This window comes from Budorcas taxicolor, chromosome 13, assembly GCF_023091745.1.
Source record: "Budorcas taxicolor isolate Tak-1 chromosome 13, Takin1.1, whole genome shotgun sequence".
NCBI lineage: Eukaryota > Metazoa > Chordata > Mammalia > Artiodactyla > Bovidae > Budorcas > Budorcas taxicolor.
Window position 1 is genome coordinate 63,007,075 of NC_068922.1, and position 27,503 is coordinate 63,034,577.

A 27,503-nucleotide genomic window follows, 5' to 3' on the forward strand; every position below is an offset into this window, starting at 1 on the left:
TTGGCAGAGAGAAACGGCAATAAGCATTAGGCGGATGGCTGAAAGTGCTGTTTGGCTCAGAGGCCTTCAGTCCACTTTCACAGCTTTCCAAGTTCCTGATGAGGCTACAAAAGCTCCATCCACAGAGAAAGCCAATAATGTAAATAAATTCAAAACTGAGCTTCCAAGCGTGGTTTTTTAAGGGGGATGATGAATGTGAAGCCACCCACAGGATGCGGTAGAGTTGATTTTTTTCTGTGCTTTGTCATTTTACTCTGATAGGAACTTTTGTTACTTAACTCTGTGCATAACTTATTTAATGTACTGTATAAATGAACCAAAACTGTTAAATATGTATTTAGTTTGTTCTACTTCAAGTAGTCAATAAAAAGGCTATATTCCTTTTCTGACTCAAGCTGGAATGGGACTAGGAGGGAAGGTGATGCGTAGACTTGTGTAAGACATCCTGCCGGCAGGCTTCTGCGTCGCCTCTGCCTTGTTCCTCGATCTGCTAGGAGGTGGTTACGGCTGCTGGAACTCTGGGAAGCAAGTGCCAACAACACCCTACAGATGCTCCCAGCTCCGTGTTAGCTCTTCACCAATAAGTGAACCTTTAACGAGGAAAATAACCACAGAAAGTTTAAAGAATAGGGTAGTGGCTCTATAGGTCCTTTTTCTTTTCCAGTAACTTATTTCCTTAAACATTTTTTAACATACCTGGATTTGGGAATATTCATTTCCTTTCTACACGGATGTTAAATCATAAGTTCACTGTTGCCTTCATGTCTATTTGCTTACTAGTTGTATGATCTCATCAAGGCCGTGTTTTTGCTTGTCTGATTTGGCCACACTATGTGGCTCGCGGAGGATCCGAGTTCTCCTCCCCAGGATTGAACCCTGGTGCTCATCAGTGAGCATGGAGTCCTAACCCCTAGACTGCCAGAGAGTTCCCTCAAGGCCATGATTTTCCTTAACTCCTCACCTCCTGTTGGGCAGCTGGATTGCTTCAGGTTTTCCCTCACGTACTAAAGTGAACATCTTCCTAAGCATGATTTCCTTCTTTGGGGTAATTTTCCAGTGGGATTTCTGGAACTGGACATTTCTTGGGTCCTTGACTCTGTGTCCAGACTGCCTCCCCTGAAAGCCCACCAGCTTGCTGTGCCTCCAACAGGACCCACGTAGTACTTCGTGTGGCTCTGAGGTGGCCTGGCCAGCTGAGCCGTGGTGGTTGCTACAGGCACACCTGTACATGTGAGGCCTTGGGCTGTCCGGTTTCCTGGCCAGAGACCATTTCCCATGGGCCCGACTGGCCCCAGCCTCACTCCTGTCACCTAGATACCCATTTCTGGAAAGTAAGTAGCCCTAGAACCACTGAGCAGCCTTGCCCTGGAGGCTTGTTGGCACCATCAGCTTCACGGGCCCCGGAACGCAAAGGGAGAAGTTGGTTACTAGGTCTCAGTGTTGGGAAAAGGATCGCCGTGGCCCTAGAAGGCAAGATGGGGGCTTAACCATATGATCTTCCGTGCAGATGGTGCCAGCTGCCAGTCTTTCTCAGCAGCTGCCCAGCACTGCCCTCCACCACCCAGCGGATCTCAAGCCTGTTACTGTAAGTTAAAACTGCACTAGTAATTGAGTACAGTAGAGGAAAACTTGAGGGCAAAAGAAATTCCAAGAAGTCAAAGGTTTAAGGGACTGTACAAAATGAAGCAACGACCAGGACCTCTCCGTGAAGCCAGGGCAGTGGCTTTGGCCTCAGAAGGCAAGCAGGGGAAACCGACCAGAGCCTCTAATGTCTGCTCTCTCCTGGGGCTAAGATCAGATTCTCCTTACTCCAGAGGTCGAAGAATACCTGGACTGAGGAATTAAGATGATTCCAGGTTTGTATTTCCTGGGATCTAGCAGAAGCAAAAATGCAAATCCTCTAGAGAAAAATATTAAAACAGCAATCATATTATTACATATCAACCAAGTGTAAGTTGTCCCTGAACTAAAGTTCGTATCCAAGCAAATGAGCCGTTATGAGCAACAGCAGCACGACCAATAAACTGATTTAGCACTCACCCCAGGTGGTGCTCGTGGTAAAGAAACCACCTGCCAATGTAGGAGATGGAGACGTGGGTTTCATCCCTGGATCGGGAAGACCCCCTGGAGGAGGGCATGGCAACCCACTCCAGTATTCCTGCCTGGAGAATACCATGGACAGAGGAGCCTGGTGGGCTACAGCCTATGGGGTTGCAAAGAGTCGGACATGACTAAAGTGACTTAGCACACACGCACACAACTTGGTTTGACCCAGAGGTGCCCAGGAAAGGACAGCCACCCCAGCAGTGTCTGGACTCTCCAGACACTGTCCAGAGGCGATGTTCCAGGACGTCTGTGCTGAGGTCATTCGTCAAGCTTGTGAGGCCACCTGTTGAGATATAGGGTATCGAAGGTCACTATGCCACTGCTCTTTATTCTGCTGCATCTAAACAGAATAAATTGGAGTGAGTAGCAAAAGAATTGTTGAGATTGTCACGAATCTTGAAGGAATCTGAAAAGGCTGCTTCTGTTATGAATCATGTAAAGCGTTACATTAACGTAAAAAGCCTAAGTGACGCTACAGCAAAAAAGGTTTTCTGCCCTCTCAACCAGTTGGATCAACTTGCTTGCAGTAGAGACTGGCTTGAACAATCTTCCCTGGAGCCATCGCTACTGTGATGAGTCTCCCTCCACTGCAGAGAAGGAAGGACCGTGGACAGTTTGCACCGCAGCTCCTTTAGATGAAGCTACTCTTATGGAAGTAAAACCTGTCCTAGGGACTTCCCTAGCAGTCCAGTGTCAAGGAATCTACCTGCCAATGCAAGGGACATGGGTTCCATCCCTGGTTTGGGAAGATTCCTCACGCTTCGGTGGAACTAGGCACCTGGACCACAACTACTGAGCTGCAACCCCTGAAGCCTGCACACCACCCTATGCAGCAAGAGAAGCCGCCGCAGCGAGGAGCCTGCACACCACTAGAGTAGCCCCTGCTCGCTGCGAGAGAAAGCCCACGCACAGCAATGAAGACCCAACATAGCCTAAATTTAAAAAAAAAAAGAAGGAAAGGTCCTGAAGAGCTAAGTAAAGGCCAAGTATTGAAACTGGAAGTTAAGACTGATCCATCAATCGTCGGTGGAATGATTGGAGAAAAATATATCTGCAAAAATCAGCATTCAGAAGTTGAGCAAAGCACTGCAGATTTTCAAAGTGTCGGTTTTTCTGTCAGTGGAAATTTTTTTTTTTTTAATTCTTAATCTTGGAGAAACAATAAAGTGCTTCCTGAACAGAAAAAAAATTTTTTTATTTAGACCCCTGGGACTTCAGATATTATCAGATACAGAATATAAAATAACTATGGAACCTGAAGATACTGCTACTGCTAAGTCACTTCAGTCGTGTCCGACTTTGTGCGACCCCATAGATGGCAACCCACCAGGCTCCCCCGTCCCTGGGATTCTCCAGGCAGGAACGCTGGAGTGGGTTGCCATTTCCTTCTCCAATGCATGAAAGTGAAAAGTGAAAGTGAAGTCACTCAGTCGTGTCCAACCCTCAGCCACCCCATGGACTGCAGCCTACCAGGCTTCTCCGCCCATGGGATTTTCCAGGCAAGAGTACTGGAGTGGGGTGCCACTGCCTTCTCCGAACCTCAAGATAGTGCTGGAAAAAAATAGCAGAAAGTAAGAGACTGACTAGGTAGATTTGAAGATAGGGGAATACAATCACTGAAATAAATACTCTGCACTATTGAACAGCAGATTAGATGAATCAAAATGAGTGATGTACGGGTCCTTGACAGAGAGAGACAAGGAGATGGAAAAAAGAGTTGTTCCCCTTTTGGAAGGTAGGTTTCAAGGAAAGAGCCCTTCCAAATTTTACCAAGAGTGCAGTCAAGAACCCTACTGACTCAGTATAAAGGGAAATAACTGGCCTGAAACGATCCAGTCTCAGAATGAGCAGACATGCATTAATCTAAACCAACCTGCCCGTCTGTGCTTGTTCCTGATGCCGGAATTTCATGGTAGTGAGTTGGGTGTATCCCCTCCACATCCTCCCTCCCAAGACCGTTAGGGAACCAGCAACAAACCACCCCCACCTTCTCAGGAGCGGCTTCATTGCCTGGTGCCAGGCGCCCCCTTGTGGCTAGAGTCAGATCTGCTGCCTCCCTCCACAAGCCGGCTTCCTGTCCAGGAAGCTGATCCCTACGCCCTTCCCCTTCCCGTTCGCATCAGCCTTTTCTGAGGCTGCCTATCTGCCCCATGAATTCAGCTGACTTTCTCCGGGCACCGCCTAGCGAGTTCCAGAAATGATCAGGACTCGGCACCTTCACCTTCCAAGGACTGAGCTCTGAAAAACCCACATCAGATCCCCCCTCCACCTTGCAATATGCTTCCATGGATCTTCTTGCCTTCTCCTCTGCTATCCTGCAGCCCCAGGGCTTGGCCTTGCTCCCTGGTCAAAGCTGCCACTGTCCTCCAGCCCCAGCCTGGTTTCCGTTACCAGAGAGAGTGGGAGATTTTGCTCAGCTCAGCGATGAACACATTTGACAGCAAGCAGCTCTCAGTGCCAGGGAGCAGACCCAGCTGTGTGACTCACAGCAGGCACTTGCTTGCTGAGCTGCTGGTTCTTCCCGTGTAAATCGAGGAAGCTAATGGTGCCTTCACCACCAGGCTGTTGTGGGGTGAAATGTGATCAAATGGGAGTCACCCCCAGCTCTCAAAGCTCAAGTCAGTAAAGAATCTGCGATGCAGGAGACCTGGGTTCTATTCCTGGGTTGGAAAGATCCCTTGGAGAAGGAAATGGCAACCCACTCCAGCATTCGTGCCTGGAGAATTCCATGGACAGAGGAGTCCACCAGGCTAGAGTCCAAGGAGTCACAAGTTAGACACAACTTAGCCACTACACCACCACCACCCCCACCCAGCACAAGGCCTACCACCCAGGAAGCCCAGGCTGCCATCACAATCTGCTCTCTCTGCCAATATGTGACATCCTTGAGGATCCTTTGTCCCAGTATCCCTCCTGAAGGCTGATGTCTTCCTCAAGTAGTATTCATTTCAAGGATAACCTTTTTTGGCCACACCTCGAGGCATGCGAAGAGATCTTAGTTCCTTGACCAGGGATGGAACCTATGGCCCCTGCAGTGGAGGCACAAGTCCTAACCACTGGACAGCCAGGGAATTCCTTCTTGAAGGCCTTTTATTGTGAGCCATCCGAGTCTGTGTTAAGGGGACTTGGTGTGCATGTTTCTCTCTGAAAGCTGGAGGGGAGTGGAAGCCACCTAGACTGCTGCTGTCTCGCCAGCACCTGGCCTGGCCCCGAGCCAGGCCCCAGGTTTTGATGTGTGCAGGTGAGTCCCCAGCACAGGTGGGAGGAAGGTGAGGAGGCACGTGCAGGGAGTGGGTGAAAGGTGGGTGTGGCAGCTGGCAGGAGGAGCTGGGATCTCCCAGCTTCACTGCTCTGCCGGCTCTTGACCCAGGTGCTGTCACCAGCCTCGGACATTTCACCATCCCCAAAGCAGGGGCCGAGTGGTTGTTGAAATGAGCTGAAGAGCCAACGAGAGTGGGGCACTGAGGGCCAGGAGTGGAAAAGCAGGTCAGACTTGATGGCTTTGACCTGCTGCTAGAAGGCTAAGGAGGCAGTGGACGGGTAGGGGAGGGGGAGGGAACAAAGGCCTCGAGGGGAGTGGCCGAGGTTGCAGACAGCCCAGCTCAGCTGAAGTGTTGTAGGCTGCACATAATGGGCGTGGGTATTGATTGCTAAGAGCCTTGAATGCCAAGTCAAGATATCAGACTTGATGCTGAAAGCATTGAAAGGTCTTAGCCAGAAGGGTGTGGTCACCATGGCAATGTCTGAAAATGCCACCCCCCCCTCCACCCCTGTCTGAGGGAAACCCAGGGAAAAGCCTGCCACAGTTATCTCAACCAGAGATGAAGGTGGTCGAGACCTGGGGGGCCTAGAGGGAGGGCAGGATGGAAGTGAATGTGGCGTTTTGAGAGTTCAGTAGACACACGAGAAGGCCTGGGGCCCTCCATGCCCCTACAGCCCCAGCTCAGAACTTCATTCTCCCTGTAGCTGGAATTCCCAGCTCCTATCCAGCTCCACGCTTGCGCACAGCACTCCCATCTAGTGACGCCCAGCTCCCTGTTCCCTGAGAGACTGATCATTCGGAGTCCCCCAACCTGGTCTCCCTGCCCCCCTCCCATCCCTGCTACCCTGGTCTCCCTGCCCCCCTCCCATCCCTGCTACCCTGGTCTCCCTGCCCCCCTCCTATCCCTTGCACTCCACTTTCTCCTCCTGCTCCCTTTGTCTGGAACATTCTCCCTGCTGTCTACCCCTCACCTCCGTCTGGAGACCCGCAGTCATCTTTCACAGCTCTAACCCAACATCACCATTTCCAAGCGGCCTTCTCAGACCCTGCAGGACGCTCCCTACTCCAAACGTTCAGCCAGGGAGGAAGGATGCAACCCATCTTTTTTTTTTTTTTTTTTTAAATAAAAAAGGTGTTAACTTCAGAACTCCATCACAGGGTGAAGCAGGCACCCACTTGAGAGTTGTCAGCCTGAGCTGAAGAATTTCAGCATCCTGGTCCAAAGGCAATGAGAAGATTTTTAGTGTTTAGGGTTTGCTGTTGGTGCTGTTTTCGTGGAGGAAACAGAAGGAATCAGAACCAGGCAGCCAGCCAAATTACTTCCTCCTAGGCGGGCTTCTCTAACAAGATAGACCCTGACCCTCCTCCAGCCACCCAGACCTGAGTGACTCAGGTGCTGGCAGCACTTTCTAGGAACTGCCAGGAGTCCAGGAAGTGTGGTAGCCTGCTGGCCAGGGGCCCACAGAGACCCCTGTGCTGGTTCCTGGCCTGGGCAGCTAGGCCAGTGGGAGCAGCTGTCTGTCCCTGCAAGTCTGAACTCCTACAGGGATCCCCAGAGAGAAACCTCCCACCCTAGGGCATCTATCCTGAGCTGGCACCATCTGAACTGCCTTCCTGGCTGTGCCCCAGTGCCCAGCCATGACTGGCACCAGCAGGGCAGCCAGGTCCCTTGGTGAAGTGGCACTCAGCCCACTGGCCAGCCACCCCTAAAGCCTACCATAGCTTCTGCAAGATGCAGTGCTTTCGAGGCCCAGCCGCCTCCCTGCCTTGGCCTTGACCTCAGCTCACCTCTGGGCTCCCTTCCGTTCAGTGAGGCAAGCTCTCCCCGCTCTCAGAGCCTCAACTTGTACATTTCTTCTGCCTAAATGCTCCTGACCCCACACCCTCCAGACGAGGTCGAGGCCAGCCTGTGCTCTGGTGCGGCCACGTGCCTCCCTGCTAGAGCCCCTGACCTCGGTAGCCCTCTCCCACCCACCTTCATGTCAGTCACCTCCCTCCATGCCCCAAGTCCCTTCCCTCAGGACTGCTCGAAGGAGGTCCACATAGCTGGAGGACTGACTCATCCAGTATTCTCCTGGAACTGCCCTCTGGCGCCGTGAGGCAGCAGGGCTGGAGACAAGTCCAGCCGGGAAGGGTGGGGGAGGTTCTATCTGGGGACAGGTCTTCTCACAGGGGTCAGCCATGCTCTTTGGGCCTTGAGAGGGCTCTGTGGTCTGCCCCCACCTTCATACCACACCTTGCTGGTAAAGGAAGGGGGTGAAGCTAGAACCCCCAGGATTTTAGGGGGGTTATGGCAGGGCCCATGTCCACTCTCCTTTCCCAGGAAAGATTTCAGAACTAGGCTTTGTGGAGTGAGAAGGTCCTGAATTGAGGGAACCTGGACTGGCCATGATTAAGTTCCCACTATCCACAGGCACAGGGACCAGAGAGAGAGAATGGAAGCAATGCCAGAGGTGACCACTGCCTTTATTGCCTCTGGGCTGGGGTTCAGAGGTATCTGGGGGCAGCAGGTGACTCTGGGCCCAAATTATTGCTACCTAGCAAGGTCACCCTGGGGCTTCCCATAGTGCCCTGAGTATGGGTGGGAATAAGCATGCAAATAATATGCAAATAACATGCAAACCAATCCAGGATCCTCTGGAGGGCTCTGGTGCAGCCACAGGTGCTGAAAGCGTCAGGAGCCCGCCGGCCCAGGAAGTGGGTGGGGACCCCCAGGTCCTTTGCCCATACGGCAGACTGATCCAGCCCAGTCTTGGGGATCGAGGATGGGGGCAGGGTGGAGGATAGTTCCTGAGCATCAGCCCTGGCTCTGCTGCTGGCTGGGAAGAGCAGAAGCCTAGTCCCAAGACAGCAAGAAGAAAGCAGGCACCCACTAGGTAGCCAGATAGCCTCAGGCCACCTCAGAGAGGGAAGGGACCTGCCCTGGTCACACAGCAAGGCAGAGGCAGAGGGGACCAGAATCCAGGCTTCCTGAGGCCAGGGTATCTCAGAGGCCGAAGCTATAAGCAATAAAACACACTGTTAAAGAAAGAGGAAGCAAGCAGCCCAGTCTCTGATCCCTGGGCTGTGAGACTCCACCAGCTGGCTCCGGGAGGCTGAGAGCCAGGCCCCAGGTGCGGAGGTGGCAGCGTTCTGGTCTTGAGCTGAGTGGAGCTGACCAGTCCAGAAGCTCCAGGAGGAGGCAGGCAGGGCTCAGGGGTCCTTAGCTTGTGCAGATCAGGCTCAGTTATTATTCATAATCCACCAGGAGGCTGCGGGTCAGAGATTGGGAGTCAGAGGCCATCAGGTGCCCACTGCCCTTCCTCAGGGGTTGGTGGCCACTGCCCACCTGGGAAGAACACAGTGGTGAGGGTGTCTGGAGCCCGTAGATGGTCAATGAGGATGCGCTGGAAGGCCTTACTGCAGGCGGACTGCTGGTGCCTGGGAAGGGCCGCAGAGGGGACCAAGGCCGGAGCTGGTCCCCAGTGACCAGGACCACATGGTTAAAAGCGCCCCACTCCCGCCCGGTCCTGCTGCCTGGTTTCAGATCTTGGTCCTTCCTCGTAGTGGCTCTGAGCCTCAGTTTTCTCCTCCGTGAAATGGGGATGCAGTGTGCACTTCACTGATACCATGAGGATTACATGCAGTCACAACAAGGCACGTGGCATGGGGTGTGGCATGGTGGGAGCTGTGTGTATTCACTGAGCACCTACCTGGCACCGGGCACTGCGTTCAGTTCTTTACATGCCAGCTCGTAAGGGTGACAAGAGGAGGGACTTAGCATCACTCCCATTTTCAAAAGGAGGCCACTGGGGCTCAGAGGGGTTAGGTAACTCTCCTGACGTCACAGAGCCAGCAAATAGGAGAGGATTTGAACCCAGGCTTGGTTCACTCGAGGTCCCACAACAAACGTCAGACCAGTGCTCCTACCTTCTCCAGGAAGCCTCGTCCTGCCAGAACTCGTACAGGGTGAAGGAAGCCTTGTCCAGCATCTTCTGGGCAGACACACTGCAGGGCCAAAGAGACGGCCAGGCCAGGCCAGGCCTGGGCTGCCACCACCCCTGCCCACCTCACCAGGGGTGTCTAATGAGAGCCCTGGCCCAGGACACCCAGCCCAGCATTCCTCCCTGCCCATCCACCCCACACCTTGGCTGGCCACCACCCAGCTGAGGACTCACTGCAGGCAGTGGCTCTGGGACCCCGTGAAGTCCACGTAGCAGCACAAGGCATGGTGGAAGTCCTGCAGGGCTTCCTCTGCCACCTGCACCTGCCTCTGGGCCACAAGGATGTGCTGGCAAGAGAAGCAGCCTGGTCAGCTGGGGTAGGGCAGGGCAGCGGGTGAGGGCCTGCTGTAGCCTTCAGGAGGACCCTGCCCTTCTTGGCTTGCACCAGACCCAGCCAGCCCTGAGGTCGGGCTCCTGCCCCAGGCAGCCCCCAGCATTCCTGGCTCCATCCTCCTCCTGTTGCCAAGGTTACTGCCTCGCTCCAGCCACTGGCCGGCTCTCCTGCAGCACCGCACCACTTCCGACCGCCCCTTTCAGTTTCTGTCCACACTGCTCCACACACCCAGCTTTCAGAACTGTAAGCAAGGAACGCTGATGCCCATGGAGGGACAGAGGGCTTCAGAGTCACGAAGCGACGACCAGAACCCCGCACCTGCCCGCCAGGCCCGGGGAACAAAGGCTGGGCCAAGCCTGGAGAAGGGGGTGTATGTACAAGACAGAGGCCAGGGGTGGCTAGCCCCGTGAACCTCCTCACTTCACGGCCTCCTCCCGGCCCCACACCAGCTGCCTGCCCCTCTCCCAGACTCACCGAGCTGGGCCCCTTGGTCAGCTCCTCTTCATGCAGGGGTTCCAGCCGGGGCGCCTGTGAGGGATGCAGAGCGTGGGCCGGGTCCCCCATGTGAGCCTGCCTTGCGTGGGTTCCAGACAGTTCTCCCGGCACAGGGCGGTGGCCACACAGCACTCACCTTGCACTCCAGCTGGTCGATGAGCTCCTGGAGGCGGTTGATCTGGAGCCGCCACTGCATCTCAGCCTCGGAGCTCTGCCCTGGGGGTTGGGCACGGGCCCCTCAGGCTGGGGGCTTCTCGGGATGAATTGAGGGCGAGTGGAGGAGCAAATGCTGGGGTCCCGGGGGATGCCGTGCCCTCCCACCCCGCCACAGACACACCTGTGTTGGCGGAGCCAGGAGACCAGGTGGATGACCGACTGACGCTCCGCAGGGCCCTGCGCCCTGCCCGCCGGCTGCCTCGGGGCCGGCTCGGCACCTCCACCCTCTCTTCATCGGACCTGAGGGGAGTGGAGGGTCAGTCCACTTGTCCCAGACCCATGGGGCCAAGCACTGGGGCCCCAGAACAGGCCTGGCCCCAAGCTTCAGGACACCGAGGTCCAGCTGCAAAGCCAGCCACGCCTTCTCGCCCTCTCCTGACCTCCCTCCCTAAGAACAAGAATTTGGGCTCCGGGATGCCAGCACTGTGGAATGTGATGGGAGCTGAGGGGCTGACAACAAGGAGATAACGGCCATTCATGAACTGGACCCACAGGTCCAGGCGCAGGTGGCCGAGCGCCTCACATACCGTGGGCCGTGGGCCTGGGCCTCCAAAGTGTCTGACGCCCCCTCCAGCGAGCTCTGCAGGGCCTGGAGCTGGCTCACCGTCTCCCGCAGTAGGAAGCGTGTCACAAACTGGTCCACCTTGGAGGCCCGCTCATACTCCTGGGGAAGAGGGGGGCATGGTTGGCATTTCCTGGCTCCAAGTATGTATTTCTGAATGGGGAGCTATCCCCCTGCGCCCCACCACCTACCCATCAGAGCACCCGTGGCAGTGTAAAGAGCAGAGGGCCTGCAGACTTGGCATCAACAGGAGGACACAGAGTCTCCAGGGGGCAAGCAAACCCCACACCCCGTCCTTGTCTGGGCCCGGCCTCTCACTGGGAGGGATGAGGCCAACACCCAGAGAAGCATGTCCCATTCTCTGGGCCTCAAGACCCCTTCCCTGTTGGGGCCGCCACTTTCAGCCAGTAAGGCCCCAGGCGTAGCTAGACTGGGTGTGGGTAGGGGCTGGGGAAGGCAATTTTGACACGTGAGGAAAAACGGTGTGATATGGCCCCAGACTCACCAGCTGGCCCCACACTCACAATCTTGGCATTCATCCATTCATTCAATCACTTATCCACACACCCCACATTTACTGAGCACTTCTTACTAGAAGCTGTAGATAAAAGACAGCGGGTCACATACCCCAGCGCTGATCCCTGTCTACACTGCCGTTTCCCCCTAGCCTTTGCCAAGGTAGGCAGAGACAAGGAGGCCGAGCATTGCCAGGCCCTGCGCTGCCCACTCGGAATGCCCAGACTCCCCAGCTACCTTCATCTCCTCGTGCCTCCTCGCCTATAAAACAGGGTGGGAACAGCCGTCTCACTGACCTGCTGAGAGGCTCCAATGAGTTATTTCCTACACAGGGCTCAGCCTACTATCTGGTACATGAGTTCTCAATAAAGAACTGCTGTCACGGGACTTCCCTGGTGCTCCCAGGGCAGGGGCCCTGGGTTCAACCCCTGGTCAGTTGGGGAACTAAGATCCCACATGCCACACTGCCATTGTTTTTAGTCAAACATAATACTAACAAGGAACCTGGCCACTTGTACATCGAACAGTCACAGATTTCCTGAGGGTCTCCTCACCAACACCTCCCTCAGCCCCATATACACACTTGGTCCAGGGTGGGAGTCCCAGGGAGCTGAGGTGACCCCTCCCCAAGGGGCCCCAGAGGCAGTTTGTCTCCAGCCTGTGACCTGCCTCAGTTCAGCCATCAGACGGGCAGACAGACTGGCGGCTGGGACCTCTCATTCTCACACGGGTCAGTGGTTTGTCCAAGCCACTGGACTTCCTGGCCATTTTTTGAGCTTCCTGAAATCCGTCCAATAAATTCCCTTTCTAGTGCTTAAGGTGACTGATCAGTCTCTGTTGCTTACAAAGAACCTGGCTGACACCATTGCTTGCCAGGCCCTGTTTCCAAGCAGTTTCATTTAATCCTCATAGGAATTTACAGGAACCATCACTGACCCCATTTTGCATGTGAGAAGACTGAGGCCTACAGAAGTAGATTACCTTGGCCAAGGTCACACAAGTGTCAGAGTCAGAATACAAACTCAGGTCACAGAAATTCCTCTCTCCTCACCACGAAGCCTTTTCACACTGTTCACAGGGTTCTCAAAGTGAGAACACTAGAGCAGTTTGCCCTTCTCTTTTCCAGTGGACCATGTGTTGTCAGTTTTATTGAGTTACGCAAGCCCCTTTCCTTTGTCACGGCAAGGCTGTGATCCATGTGATCATTTTAGTTAGCTTTCTGTGATTGTGGTGTTCGTCCTAGAGGATGTGGGACTGTAGCTCTTGCTTATTCTGTCTGCCAGACATCCTGGAGTGTGAAGTCAAGTGGGCCTTAGGAAGCATTAGTACAAACAAAGCTTGTGGAGGTGATGGAATTCCAGCTGAGCTATTTCAAATCCTAAAAGATGATACTGTTAAAGAGCTGCTGCACTCAACATGCCAGCAAATTTGTAAAACTCGGCAGCGGCCACAGGACTAGAAAAGGCCCAGTTTTCATTCTAATCCCAAAGAAAAGCAAAGCCAAAGAATGTTCAAACTACCATACAACTGCATTCATTTCACATGCTAGCAAGGTAATGCTCAAAACCCTTCAAGCTAGGCTTCAACAGTAGATGAGCCAAGAACTTCCAGATGCTGAATTTGGAAAAGGCAGAGGAATAAGAGATCTAATTGCCAACATCCGTTGGGTCATAGAAAAACCAAGAGAATTCCAGAAAAATTTCTGCTTCATTGATTACACTAAAGCCTTTGACTGTATGGACCACAACAAACTGTGGAAAATTCTTAAAGAGATGGGAATCCAGACCACCTTACCTGTCTCTTGAGAAACCTGTATACAGGTCAAGAAGCAACAGTTCTAGACATGGAACAACAGACTGGTTCCAAACTGGAAAAGGAGTATGACAAGGCTCTATATTATCATCCTGCTTATTTAACTTATATACAGAATACATCATGTGAAATGCTGGACTGGATGACTCACAAGCTGGAATCAAGATTGCTGGGAGAAATATCAATAACCTCAGATATGCAGATTATACCAATCTAATGGCATAAAGTGAAGAACTAAAGAGCCTCTTGATGAGGGTGAAAGAGGAGTGTGAAAAACCTGGCTTAAAACAATCAAAAAACTAAGATCATGGCATCCAGTCCCATCACTTTGTGGCAAATAGAAGGGGAAACAGTGACAGATTTTATTTTCTTGGATTCCAAAATCACTGTGGACAGTGACTGGAGCCATGAAATTAAAAGATGCTTGCCCCTTGGAAGAAAAGCTATGACCAACACAGAGAGCACATTAAAAATGAGAGACATCACTTTGCCGACATAGGTCTGTATGTCAAAGCGATGTTTTTTTCCAATAGTCATGTATAGATATGAGTTGGACTATAAAGAAGGCTGAGCACCAAAGAACTGATGCTTAAAATTGTGGTGCTGGAGAAGACTCTTGAGAGTCCCTTGGACAGCAAGGAGATCAAACCAGTCAATCCTAAAGGAAATCAACCCTGAATATTCATCAGAATAACAGATGCTGAAGCTCCAATACTTTGGCCACCTGATATGAAGAACTTACTCATTGGAAAAGACCCTGATGCTGGGAAAGATTGAAGGCAGGAGGAGAAGGGGGCGACAGGGGATGAGATGGTTGGATGGCATCACTGACTCAGTGGACATGAGTTTGAGCAGGCTCGGGGAGATAGTGATGGACAGGGAGGCCTGGTGTGCTGCAGTCCGTGGAGCCACAAAGAGTCAGACACCACTGAGTGACTGAACACCACCATCGCTAAGCACCTTACAAGCCATCACCTCACTAATCTTTAGCCCAGTTTTACACTGAGAAACCAAAGCCGGAAGTCACAGACAGAGTAAATGGAGTCAAGATTCATCTGTGGGTTCTGGCAGCAGCAGCTCAGAGCCTGGAGCTGATGAGGTCAACCCATGAGGTCACAATGTGGTCCCTGGGACAGAGCCAGGGCAGGGGGCCCCCAGCCAGAGGGCAGGGCAGAGGCAGCATGGGCTGGGGTCCCCAGTGGTGACCAGCCCTGCCATGGGAAACAACAGTTCCCACAAGAGAACCAAAGTGCCCAAGCAGGCCCGCAAGGAGAAGCCACCTGACATGGACAAGGCCCGGCGCAAACGGCAGTTCTTCAACCACTTCAAGGGGAAGAAGCCCAGTGTGAGTCCAGGGAAGAAGGGGCAGCTGGGGTTTGGCGGACCTGGACAGGTGGGCAGGAGCGGATGCTGGGGGTCTAGGCCACGTAGGGAATGGAAGGGGTTGCGTGTGTGTGCTAAGCAGCTTCTGTTGTGTCCGACTGGTTGCAACCCCATGGACTGTAGCGCACTAGGCTCTTCTGACCATGGGATTTCTTCCTAACCCAGGAATGGAACCCACATCTGTCTCCTGCATTGGCAGGCGGGTTCTTTACCACTAGCGCCACCTGGGAGGCCCCTATGGAAGGCATTAGAGAACCCCTGTTGAGGCAGAGGGACTCAGGAATCCACGTGGGTGTGGATGGTATCCCAGAAACCAGGTATCCCAGAAACCAGGAGGTGGATGAGACTTGGGAGCCTAGGAGGGTGTGCAGGAGACGGCTCTCCCAACCTGGAACAGATGGGTGGAAGTCCTGGCACGGCGAATCAGCCCTAGCAGCTGCCACTGGGGCTATGGGCACAGGGAGCTCCCTTATCCCCGCTTTTCCATTCCCCAGCTTCAAAACGTGTTACTTTCCCCTCTCTTCAACTAGGCATGAGGACCTGGGCCGGGACCGGGGTGGGTGAAGGGTACCAGCATCAAGGCTGGAAGGGCAGACAGGGAAATCTCATAAACCTGATCCGAGTCAGGTCTCAGGAAGTCAGCCTGGGCTGGGTGAGGGTTTCCAGGCGGGGAGGCAGGGGTCTTGGGAGATGGAGAAGGGTGCCTGCCTCCCCCACCTCCCCCTACCCAGGCTGGGAGGACGGCGGGTACCCCGGGAACGAGAGAGGGCGGGCTTCTGGGAGGCAGGACCCGGTGGGTGAGGGTCCTCGGGAGGCAGGCGGGCGGAGCTCGTTCCCCTCACGCCCCTGCCCTACCCCCAGACCAAGATCGTGCTGCTCTTCCCCGTGGACAAGCGGCAGCAACGAGCCGAGGCGACGGCGGGGCCCGGGGCGCGGCCCGAGCGGGTGAGCGAGGCTGCGGCGGACACCCCCGCGGGGGCCCCGGCGGCGGCACCCATGTTGCGAGGAGCTGGCGACGGCGCTGAGCGGCGCGAGAGCGCGCGCGCGCGCGAGATGAAGAAGATCCTCGTCCTGCTGCTGCTGCTGGACGCGCGGCTGCAGGAGGAGGGACGCCGCGCGGCGCGCGGCCCCGGGGGCGGGGCCAAGGAGGCGCAGGGCTGGCAGCGGCTCTACACGCGCCTGCTGACCGAGAGCGAGACCGACTGTGAGGCCGAGGCCGCCGAGGAGCAGCCGCGCAAGCGGCGCCGTTGTCCCCGCCCGCGGCCCTGAGTGCCTGGCCGGACCCCCTGTACCCTGGTCTGGCCCAATAAAGAGCGCATAGCAACGCTGGCGTCTGTAGCCCAGTCTGAGGCGTTGGGGCGTGGAGACAGGGTTGGGGAAACTAAGGCCCAGAGCAAGACAGGAAAGAACAGGCGAATGGCCGTGGCCTGGGGCCCAAGCTGGTTTTGCCTGCTTCTTTCTTCTGACCCAAGTGTCAGAAACCCTGTGCCGCAATGGAGAGGGGGCACCCTACCACAGTGGAACGAGGGTTCGCCTCTCCCTGCGACACCTGGCCGGGGTCAGATCCAGCCACCAGGTCTGCAGATCCGACGGAAGAGAGCTTGGGCAAAGTCAGGCTTGGCCACGCTAGGAGAAGGAGAGACCTGCTTCCAGCAGAGGCCAGGCAAGTCCAAAAGTCTTCAGCACTCAACAAGTCTTTCCTAACTGAGGGAAAGTCCCAGGCAAAAAGCCACCACCGTGGGGAAGAACTGGGAGGGTCCACAGTCAGCATAGTTTGAGCCTTAGACTCACATCCTGGCTGTGTGAGCACCCAGGAGGAGAGACTGAGGTCCCTGGTCCTCTGACCCCTCAATCCTACCCCACTGTGCTTGATGACCCCCAAGGCAACTCAATCACCATCTCCCCACCTACCCCACCCCATTCTCTTCCCCACACTGCACCCAAAGAGGCTTCTTCCAAACCACTTAATAGGGCAGTCCACACTTCTGCTCATAAGCTCACACTGGCTCTCCACTGCCCGCAGAGAAACACCCAAACTTATTATTGGAATGTGCAGGCCCAGATCCCCAGCCCCAGTCCTCCCCTCTGGGGCTCCTTAGTGACTTCCAGTCTCACTCCTGCTCTGGCCATACTGCCACTTGTGGCCTTCGATTCAAGGTTCACCTCCCTAGTTCATCCACAAGAGGCCTGGCATGCTTTCTGTGGGCAGGACCCAGCTGCTTCTCACGCTCCTGGGTCCCAAACCCAGCGCCAGACCCTAGTCATTCTTGTCCCCTCCAGCCATGCCAAACCTGCAGCCTGCTTTCCGCTGGCAACCAATCTCAAAATGCCCCTTTGGGGAGAGGGGGCGCGATGCGGAGGGGTGAAGGTCCCAGCTCGCTAAAACCACAGGTACAACTCTTCCTGAAGGTACACTTTCGTCAGTGTCAACACCACATTGCCTGCATCAGGCTGGAGGTAGCACTACCCGTCACATCTCCCCCGCTGCTTTGTGAGAACTGACCCTTTCCTACCATCCACATGATTGCAATCAAAATAACCACCTTCTTCAATGTGGCCACATCTCCTGGCATAAGCAATTGGCCCAAGCCCAGTCCTATCAGTTCCTTCCCTGGGTCTGTAATTCAGGAACTGTTGTTCAGTCGCTCAGTTGTGTCCGACTCTTTGCAACCCCATAGACTGCAGCACTCCAGGCATCCCTGTCCTTCACTATCTCCTGGAGTTTGCTCAGACTCACGTCCATTGAGCCAAGGATGCCATCCAACCATCTCACCCTCTGTTGTCCCCTTCTCCTCCTCAGGAACTGGAGGAGACAATTTTTTCTACGGGAACATGCACAGACTGAAGCCAGTCTTGAGAAGAATATAAACACAATGCAGACCCCAATGCACCTTTTGGGTCCCCCAAAGCCTGGCAGCCAGACCCTGCTTCCCATCTTTCCTGAAGACCTGTTTCACTCTTGCCCTTAGTAGATATAAAACATACAAGGCTCTTGTGATAAAATTCGTATTTTAGCTTAAGCTCACCTGAACAGGTCTTCAACTTGCAACCATAATGGTCCTAAAGAGAAAAAAAGAGACTCTGCAGAGACATGACATGGCCTGTTTCCTGTGTTGGGGGATGACCGCCTTTGGGAGAAGTAACTGAGCCCAGGGTGAGATTCGGACTCACTCAGTACACAGTGAAGGCAGCCTCAGAATTGAGTCACAAACTCAGGCCCACATTTGTAAGCCTCTGAAGGTAGGATCCCTTTGTGGGCTACCTGGGCCCTAGAAAGCTAAGCTCACAGAGATCTTCAGGGTGGCTGGAGATCCATGATTCAGAGTTTTCTCTAGAGGAGAGAGGCTGCACGTTTGTCCAGAGCTCATCGAAGTGGTTTGAGGAAGTATTTAAATTGGTTGTGCTGGCCCCAGGTGGCTCAGTGGTAAAGTATCTGCCTGAGAACACTGGAGACGCAAGAGATGCAGGTTCGATCGCTGGGTTGGGAAGATCCCCTGGAGTAGGAAATGGCAACCCACTCCAGTATTCTTCCATGGAAAATTCCATGGACACAAGGGCTTGGTAGGCTTCAGTCCATGAGGTCGCAAAGAGCCGGACACGACTGAGCGACTGAATATAAACACTGAGCACAGCTGGGTGGCTGAGACCACATCCCTGGATGTCCAAATCATTACCACTGGCCCTGTCCCGGGAGACAGGCTGGGTCTGGGCGTTTTCATCTGGGTAGAGGCTATGGAAGCACAGCAGATGCTGAGAACTGAGGTCACAATGAGTCCAATCCAAGTTCTTTTCCTTGCTTCTTTGACCACCCCCTCCCACATCCACTAGGAACCACAGTACTTCGGTCATGCCCAGTTGAGAAGTGCCAGGAGACCGCTGGAGGCTCAAGGGTCGGGCTGGACTCCTAGGTTCCCAAGCGGAACAGATGTCTGGATAGTATTGCCACAAAGGCCTTTTATTCCCAGAGCTGCTCCTGGAGGCTTCTCAATCTCTTCAAGGATTTGGCCCGCCCCTCTCATCATCCATCTAAGCAAGAGCTTAGGGGGGCGGAGCCGCACCGCTGAGGCGGGTCCTCAGAGAGAGGGGCCTTGAGCCGGAAGAGGGGGAAGACAGCCCGAGGCCCAGCGAGAGCGGAACCTGACTCTCGAACCAGAGGCCAGGCCTCAGGCCCAGGGGCGGAGCCAAGTCAAGACCTCTTCTCAGGCCAGAAGAGTGGGACCTCGGGACCAGAGGGCGTGGCCCAAGAGCTGCGAGCTGAAAGGCGGGCCTCCATCGAGGCCAGATGAGAAGCGGTTCTCAGGCCGAGGGCGGGTCCGAGCCTTCGGGGGCCGAGGTTTTGACTGCAGGGCTTGCCGGCCTGAAGATGGCTTCGCTGTCCAATAGTCGCCGGGTCCGCCGGCTGTCCTCGTTGGGCCACGTCGCGGTGGTCGTGGACCAGGGTTCCGGCTTCACCAAGGCGGGCTTCGCGGGAGAGGAGCAGCCACGCCTGGTACTCAAGAGCTCCAGCCTGGTCCCCAGCTGGGACCGGCCCGTACTGCCCGGGGCGCCTGGCTGCGAGCTGGCGGGCGGCGTGGCGCGGGCACACCCCATCAAGCACGGCGTGGTGGTGGACTGGGAGGCGCTGGAGGGGTTGTGGGAGCGCCTGCTGGTGGGCGGCCTGCGGGTGTGCCCGGACGAGTGGCCGGTGCTCGTGAGCGACTCCCCGTCGGCGCCACCAGCGGGCCGCGAGAGGGTGGCCGAGCTGCTGTTCGAGGCCCTGGCAGTGCCCGCGTGCCACCTGGCCAGCACCGCCTTGTTGGCGCTCTGCTCCGTCGGCGCGTTCAGCGGGCTGGCCCTGGAGGCGGGTGCGGGCGTGTGCCATGCCACGCCCGTCTATGCGGGCCACTCGTGGCACAAGGCCACCTTCCGGCTGGATGTGGCTGGCAGCACCCTGTCGCGCTACCTGCGGGAGCTGCTGGTGGCAGCAGGGCCTGACCACCGTCTGCAGGCCCTGCCACACAAGATCATCACGCAGCTCAAGAAGCGCTGCTGCTACGTGTCGCTAGACTTTGGCGGTGACCTCTGTAACCCCGCCCGCCACCACCCAGTCAGCTTCTACTTAGGCGATGGGTGCACTGTCTGCCTTGGCAGCGAGCGCTTCTGCTGCCCAGAACCCCTCTTCCAGCCGGGTCTGCTAGGCCAGGCTGAGCCGGGACTGCCCATCCTGGCCTTCCGGGCACTGCAGAGGGTGCCCGCAACACTACGGACACGGCTGGCCAACACCGTGGTGCTGGCCGGTGGCTCCACGCTTTTCCCTGGCTTCCCTGAGCGCCTGGAGCTGGAGCTGGAGGCCCAATGCCGGCGGCATGGCTGTGGGATGCTGCAGCCGTGCCTGGTGGCCAAGCCTGGGCGCGGGACAGCGGTGTGGACGGGCGGCTCCATGGTAGCCTCGCTGCGCACCTTCCAGTCCCGCTGGATGACCCGGGCCATGTACCAGGAATGTGGCTCCAGGCTGGTGCACGAAGTGTTCCACTGAGTGCTGCTGGACTGGAAGGGGTGGCGCCACAAGGGGGCGCTGCAGAGGCAGACGCTCGGCAGGCTGAGTGCAGCTGTCAGAGGCATTGAGTGCCAGATAAAAACCTCAGTGATTACAGCTGGCAGAGTCGTGTGGTGATGGGTCACCTTCTACGCCTTTCTGGGCCAGGAGGGGGTGGTCAGGAACCCTGGGGCTCTTACTTTGAGCTGCAGTGTGAATTCCCGCTAACCAGTGCCAGTTCAGAGAATGCCACTAGAGCTGCCCACCCCCAGGCCCTGTTTCCATGGCAACAAGGAAGGTACTGCCCCTACTGGTGTCCAGGCCACAGATATGGAAGTCATCACAGCACACCAACCCCTCATCATGTAGCATTCAGATTCCCAACCTGTGCCAGGCCCCAAAGGTAACCCTTGGAAAAGCTACTCGACCCTATGTGAAAGCAACCAGAAGGGGAAGCCCTGTCCTCAGCTGATCATTAATTCACAGAGAGCCTCAGTTTCTCCTTCTGTAAAAATGAGGTCAGGCACAATTCCAAGCCTCCTCACTGCTCCCTCCTTGCCCCCTCACTCAGAGTTATGGGACAAAGAAAGTGGAGACATCTCTTACAAGGAACACAGAAAGGGAAGGGTAGCTTTCGGTGTTTTTAAAAATACCATCCAAGGGCCTGGAGCCCTGGCTGTGAGCACTGTTTATTCTGTGTGCACATGTCCATACTATAGACAAACATGGGTGCACACATGCCTGTCTACTCACGCATGTCCTCAGGCTGTCCCCCACCCCCCGCCACCAAGCTCTACACACCAGCATGGGCCTGTGGATGTGTGTGAGCCTGCCCTACCCCCAACCCATCCCTGCTGGAGCTGGGCTTGATACCCCACAACAATCAAGTCCGGTCAGTAATAAACGCAGCAGCAGCTCCACATATGAAGTGGCTATTGTGAGCCAGGCAGAGAGAGCAAGACAGACAAAACTCTGCCTTCATTCTCCTTTAATTGTCACAACGAACGACTGGAGGTAGGTTCTATTAATATGCCCAGTTTACAGATGAGGAAACTGAGACCCAGAAAGGTAAAGATGCACAGCCAGAAAGTGGAAACCAGGCCTCTAGCCCCACAGCCCTGAGTCCAATGATGGAGGCTCCCACAACACAGCAGACACCCCCGGCCCTCATCCTGCCACCCCCCTGCAACCATCAGCCCCTCCACTCACCAGCTTGGTGGTGTCCATGGCAGTGAGCACAGCACAGTTGAGCGACTCCAGCGCCGCCAGCACAGGCCGGTAGACGCCCAGGTGTTCAGAGAAGTAGTCTGAGGGCAGAGGAGATACTCAAAGGTTCCTGGGGTACATCCCCCCATTTACAACCTAGAATTCCCCAGCAGCCAACCAGGCCGTATGCTCTGAGCCCAGCCCAGCCTGCTCCATCAGAACACCAGCAACACCCACCTGCTCGGGAGACAAACACACCCATGGGCCTACTCACCGCACAGTTTCTCCGTCTCCAAATTGCTGCAGGGAAAAGAGAAGGCATCCTTCAGACCCTGCTGGTAAACTAAGACTGACTTTGAAGCCAGTGGTCCTTTCCTCTCTGTGCCCAGCTCAGCCTGACACGGAGGCAACTTCTGACTCTACCCCACGTTACGCTGCTCAGTGGACAGAGGTGGGGTACTACCAGCCCACCAGTGTCTAAGGGGGAACATTCAGTCCTGCTCTCAACCTCCAAGGGGATTTCAGGCTGGGGAAGACAGATGTGGACACAGGCCAGAGAGGAGTGGTTAGAGCTGGGAAGGAGAAGTCAGGTCTGTGGAAGCGCAGAAAAGGCATGGAGTACCTGTAGGTCAGGGAGGGCTTCCTGGAAGAGAGGCTCCCTAAGCTAGGCTTTGAAGGACAAGGAATTTGACTGGTGTTATCTGGTGGTGGTAAGGCAGCAGCAGTGCAGACAAAGGTCCGGCCCCAGCCTCAGAAAATGGGAGAGCATGGGAGCCTAGAATTTCTTTTAAGAAGAGGGGAGTAGGGGGAAGTAAGAGGGAAGGATAGCTGCACACACGTGTGCACCCACGTGAGGAAGCAGGAGAGGGCAAGCAAATTCGCACAAAGGCCTGAAGATGTGGGAGCACCTGCATCCATGGGTGGGAGCAGGCAGGGCCCAGCTGTCCCCAGGCATCCGCTGGTCGCTCAGCAGGAAGCGGGAGTGCTGGGGGGGCACCTGTGGGCTGAACCATAGGTGGTGACTCAGGCCTGGCTATTTTGGGGTCCCAGCTGGAAGCAGTGTGATGGGCAGGACTGGAGCCAGGGAAGGGGTAGGTAGGCGGGTAAAGCTGGCACTTAGCCCTGGCACTCCTTTCCCCGTGCTCCACCAATCCTCCATAAAGAACCCAAGCAAGCAGGGGACACAGAAGGGTAGGGACAACCTGGGCTCACATCTACGCGTGGCGTGTGCACCCCAACCCCCATACTCACTCAGCGGGATGCCCATCAACACCACTGAACAGCTCTCGCAGCTCCCCGGGGCTGAGAACCCCATCGGCAAAGTAATTCTGGAATTCTTCAAATGAGAGCTTCCCGTCATCTGGGGGTGGGGGTGGGCACAGGGAGCAGAGTCAGTATCTCTGAGCCCTGGCTGCACCCCTGCCACCCAATGGAGGCCCCCTGAAGGCTTCGCAGTATCTCATAACCACCCAGCCAAGTGAAATGGGATTCTGGGCTGGAAAGAAGGCCCGGCCGTTGGGGACCAAAGGGTTGGGGCCCCCAGAGGTGCCCACTTCAAGCAACAGGGCCCACTCTGCCGGCACCCAAGGGACAAGGCAGTGCACATGTGGCACTCGGCAGCAACTCAACGTTTGCCAAATGGAGAAATAAATGAACAACTGCCTGGGGCACAGTTAGATCATGGCAGGGCCTAGATGTCACTTGGAGGAACCAGGGCTGGGTCTCTGCCCACATGGCTCCCGGGTGGAGAGGACCTCCGTGCTCTGGACCCAGGCCCTTCACAGAGAAGCTGCAGGGAGTCAGATGAGATCTTCCTAAGAGCAGGGCCCCAGTAAGAAGCAGCAGACTGGCTCGAGAGGGAAAGACCTCCCCATCACAGAGGCTGCCTCCCCATCACAGAGGCTGCCTCCCCATCACAGAGGCTGAGATCGTAAGAGCACTGGCCAGAGGCACTGGGGATTTGGCCTGCAGGGTCTCTAAGCAGATGGAGTGGGAGAATGGAGCTGGGGAGTGCCTGAGCCTCCCTCCCTAGACGGAATGCTATGAGCCAAATGAGACCACGTGCCCTGATCAACTGGCTGAAACAAATTTGAGGAGACCCAGGGAGAAGAGGCAAGGGGTGGGGACCCAGTCCTCTCTCAAGGAGGCCAGGTGAAGGTGAGGTCAAAGCTGACGGGTGGTCTCAGCTCAAACCCTCCACTGGCCCATCAGGGCACCGTGGGCTGCTCTGAGTCATCTGTGGGCAGCAACCTGCCTGCAAGGTCCCCTGATGGCTCTTGCTTTAAGCTTTCCAGATTTTGCCAGGCCAGCATCTGAGACTGCCCAGGACTCAGGGCATCGGGGGAGCTGACTCCCTGGACCTAGCTCTGTCCCGCCCACACCTTCCCTGCATCCAGGTGGTTGGTAATATGGAAAGTTACTGAGCTCTCTAAGAATCTACGATAGAATCTCCCACGGCCCTGGCTCCGTGACCACACCCTTCCAAGCCCCTCACAGAGGAAGCCTAGAACCAGGCATCGCATAGACCCGGGTTGAAGGCCCAGCACCTCCAGCTGTACCTCTCTGGGCCTCGGCTCCTTTGTCTGTGAAACGGGGTGAGGACTTCAGCAGTGGTGAGGAAAACAGGAGATCATCTATAGAAGTACCCCTCACTGGGCCAAGACACTGCGTGAAAGTCAGCCCCCACCTCCAGCCTCTGGCTCAACCACATTTCCTCCACTCTCCCTCCTGCCAAACTGGATTCAAAACAAAAATTTCCTCCGAGAAGGACACCTGGGTTGATTCTTCTGATTCGGGTCCTCTCAAGATTTCTCTCTCAACTGTGCCCCAAACCCTCCCCGGAGCCTCTCTGATGCCCCTCAACCCCCAGCATGGGACTCAGGGGAAGCCACACTCACCATTCTTGTCTGCTCGGCGGAAAACCTAGAGGACAAAAGGGCAGGGGTGGGAGCTGGGAGGACAGAACCACCCCACCCCTACTCCACAGAGCCCCAGCTGGCAGGCCTGCCCCCTGCATCTCCCTTCCTCCTGCCCAGCTTGGTCCCACCCCCTGCCCAGCTCAGCCCTCCAGGGCCTTTTCCAACAAGGGGAAGAGCACACAGCAGGCCCCACGGCTTGCTCCCTTCTCCCGCAGGGCCTGGACTTGTGGGGGGTGCTCCAAGCTGGCTCTCCGCTTCTTCACCTCCCACACCCGCGAGTCAATCCTGAGTTCTTTCTAATACATCAGCCCTTGGAATGGTCCCAGCTTGAGGCAGGTGGGGAAACGGGCCAAGATGCGGCCAGATCCCAGGCACCCATCCCAGACCTGAACCCCAACTCTGCTGTGTGGCCAGGGTTCGTCCCAGACTCTGCCCACTCCAGGCTGTTTCTCAGTCAGCTTCTTGAGACCCTGCCATGCAGGCGGTGGGTCCTGTTTACTCAGTAACATACCGGGGACCAGCCCAGGGTTAACCCTTCCAGGGCTGGGTCTTCCTATGAGGCCAACTCAGTACGAGGGTCTTGGGCAGGCCCGTGTGGGTATGTGTGCGTTGTACGTGCAAGGGGAGTAAGAGGCACAGAAAGCAAGGGTGGACAGATGGTATTTATGGAGAAACAGACAGGAAAGACAACAGAGGTAGCAAAAGTGGAGTCCAGATGTGGTCCCTGTCTCCCCTATAGGGACCAGAGACTCCCTGGTCACCCAACACAACCCAGCAAAGAGGGCACCAGCAGGTCTGGCAAGGAGGGGCAGGCCAAAGCCTGGACAGAGAGCCCTGGTCTGCTCCAGATTCGGAGTGCCCCTCCCCTCGGGCTGCTTTCTCAGGGATGAATGTACTCCCTGGCCTGAAGCCTGACTCACAGAAGGCTGCCACTGGCTCACTAGGGGTCACAGAGCCACCCAGGGTGGCCTGGCCAGGACAGACAGACATACTGGGGGTGGGGGTGGGGGCTGAGAGAGAGGGAGGGGTTCTAAGCTGTGAACACTGAGGACATCAAGGGCCACACCCTAGTGCAGCCCTGCCTCCGTGTGCGAGCTGGAACACATCCCTAACCCTCCAGGCCTTGGTTTTCCCATCTGGGAAATGGAAGGGTCAGGTCCCTTCCAGCTGAGAGGGCTCTGGCCAAGGTGCTGAGTCACTAGGGACAGTGGGGAGGGGGCAGAACAACCTTTCCCACCCGAAAGGGACCTCTGGGAGTGGGGATGCAAGAGGAACAGGACAGGCTGTGCAGAGGGGTGAAAGGTGGGGAAGGGGTGCAGGTGAGTGACCCAGGCCAGGCCAGGGAGCTCCAGGTAGGTGCTCATAGGGGCTGCAGGGCCACCTGCCAGGCAAGGGGCGAATGTACAGACCACAGAGGGCGTGTGTGGGCAGCGCCGACCAACTCTGGGATCCCACAGCCCTTGGGCGGGATCTGAGGGGGTCCGGGGTCAGCACTAGGTCAGGAGTCGGGGGCGGGGGGCTGCTTCCTCTCCCAGGCCCCCTTGCCTGGTCAGTCCAGCCTGGGGCTGCCAGAAAGGGACACCGTGGCCGCTCCCGGGACCAAGAGTTGACAGCCCCCACCCGGCCAGACACATACATGGGGTGGTTTGGGGTCGGGGGGGGGGGCCGCGGGGGGCAGTGACACTGAACAAGGAGAGATAAGCAGAGAAAGAGTGAGAGGCAGAAGACGGGACACAAAGGCAGCGAGATAGAGATAAGGGAAACACACGGAAACAGAGAGCAAGAGAGAAATCGTGAGACCCAGAGGCCGAGGCAGAGCCCCCAACAAACCTGGAGGGAGACACATGGACGTGGGGAACGGAAAACCAGAATGAGCGAGGGCAAGGAGACAGTGAGGCTGTCCACAGAGACCGGGAGCGACCCCGCGGGAGAATGACCAACCCCAGGGCCACAGCGCCGGCACCCCCGGCCCGCTCCCCACTCACGTCCTGGAAGAGCGCGTGTCCGGCGGGCCCGGCGGCGGGCGCGGGCGCGGGGGGTCGCGGGGGCTCGGGCGCGGGCGGCCGGATCAGGCACACGGTGAGCAACCCCGCGCACGCCATGGTGCCGCCACCCGCTTGGCTCCGGCTCGGCTGCGGCTCCGGGCTCTGGACGCCGCCGCCGCCGCCGCCGCCGCGGACTTGGGGGGACGCGCAGGGGGGGCGCCCGCCCATCGGCGCCGGCGCGGAGGCTGAGGGCCCCGCCCCCCGCAGCTCCGCCCCCGCCGGGCGGGCCGCCGAGGGCCCCCTCCCCGCCCAGCCCCGGCCAGCGCCCGAGCTCGGCCCTCCGCCTGCCCGCCTCCAGGGCCTCAGCTTCCCCGTCTGGAAAAGGGGAGGAAACTCCAGCCGTTAGGGGCGCGCGACGCAGAACCGCAACACAATGCACCTCTGCGACTCCCCATTCTCCGGGGGTGGCGGCCACTGGGGAGAAGTCACTCAAGGGGTCATTCCCTCTTGGGGACCGGCTGAGCGAATGACGGTCGGTGTGGAATATTACACAGCCAGGAACAGGACGGGAAGGGGCTGCGCGTGCCCGCTGAGGGCGGATCCCCACATCTTTACAGGGTCCAGTGAACTGCGGAAGCACAGGCGCGCCACCTGGTGGGCAAAACCCGCAAGCACCTTCCCCTGTGAGTGTATCTTCTGCAAAATGGGAGTGAAGGGAAGACATGATTGTTGTGGGGACTGACAGCGAAGACTTAAAATAGGGGTTGGCTCAGAGAAAGCCCACCTAAGGGTATGCTAAATAGATCCGTGTGGACAGTCTGCCAGTCAGTCACCCTCCACTCTCAAGCTCAACTCAGACTTCCCTCCCCCACCATGGGGCCCCCTCTTCAATCTATCATCCCCCGCTGCAGCCAGAGGAAGCTTTTTAAAATATAAAAAGGGAGCATCACTCCTCTGACTCACCAGTTCTTTCCCCCTGAATAAAGCCCAAGACTGAATGTCTCTCCACTCTAGCCCTCAGCTCAGGGCTCCAGCCACCCTGGTTTCTCTCGGGTCCTGGGCCCATATTGCCTTCTCCTGGTTGGTGTATTCTTCCTCTTCCTTCTCAGTTAATTTCTACTATCCCACAGCCTTAGGTCAGGCACCACCTTTTCCAGGAAGCTCTCCCTGATTTTCTCATTTATTTGAGTTTCCTCCAGCAGATTCTGAG

At 56.4% G+C, this 27,503-nt stretch overlaps 2 protein-coding genes and 1 pseudogene across 2 annotated transcripts; 2 read left to right on the plus strand and 1 right to left on the minus strand.

Annotated features, from left to right (window-relative positions):
• The first annotated feature begins 1,507 nt into the window (after window positions 1–1,507).
• LOC128058083 (ATP synthase subunit O, mitochondrial-like) lies at window positions 1,508–4,270 on the plus strand (annotated as a pseudogene).
• A 3,603-nt stretch (window positions 4,271–7,873) lies between these two features.
• Window positions 7,874–26,410, minus strand: NECAB3 (N-terminal EF-hand calcium binding protein 3). Its single transcript, XM_052651005.1, has 13 exons — window positions 26,294–26,410; window positions 24,288–24,312; window positions 22,642–22,750; window positions 21,665–21,690; window positions 21,394–21,491; window positions 10,924–11,060; window positions 10,518–10,636; window positions 10,317–10,396; window positions 10,160–10,213; window positions 9,526–9,638; window positions 9,278–9,355; window positions 8,697–8,788; window positions 7,874–8,619 (listed from the first exon to the last, which is right to left on the minus strand). The coding sequence occupies exons 1-13, from the start codon at window positions 26,408–26,410 to the stop codon at window positions 8,591–8,593; spliced, it is 1,077 nt and encodes a 358-aa protein (XP_052506965.1). The 3' UTR covers window positions 7,874–8,590.
• Window positions 18,952–20,184, plus strand: ACTL10 (actin like 10). Its single transcript, XM_052651004.1, has one exon. It carries the CDS (start codon window positions 18,952–18,954, stop codon window positions 20,182–20,184), a length of 1,233 nt encoding a protein of 410 aa, XP_052506964.1.
• Window positions 26,411–27,503: the final 1,093 nt, after the last annotated feature.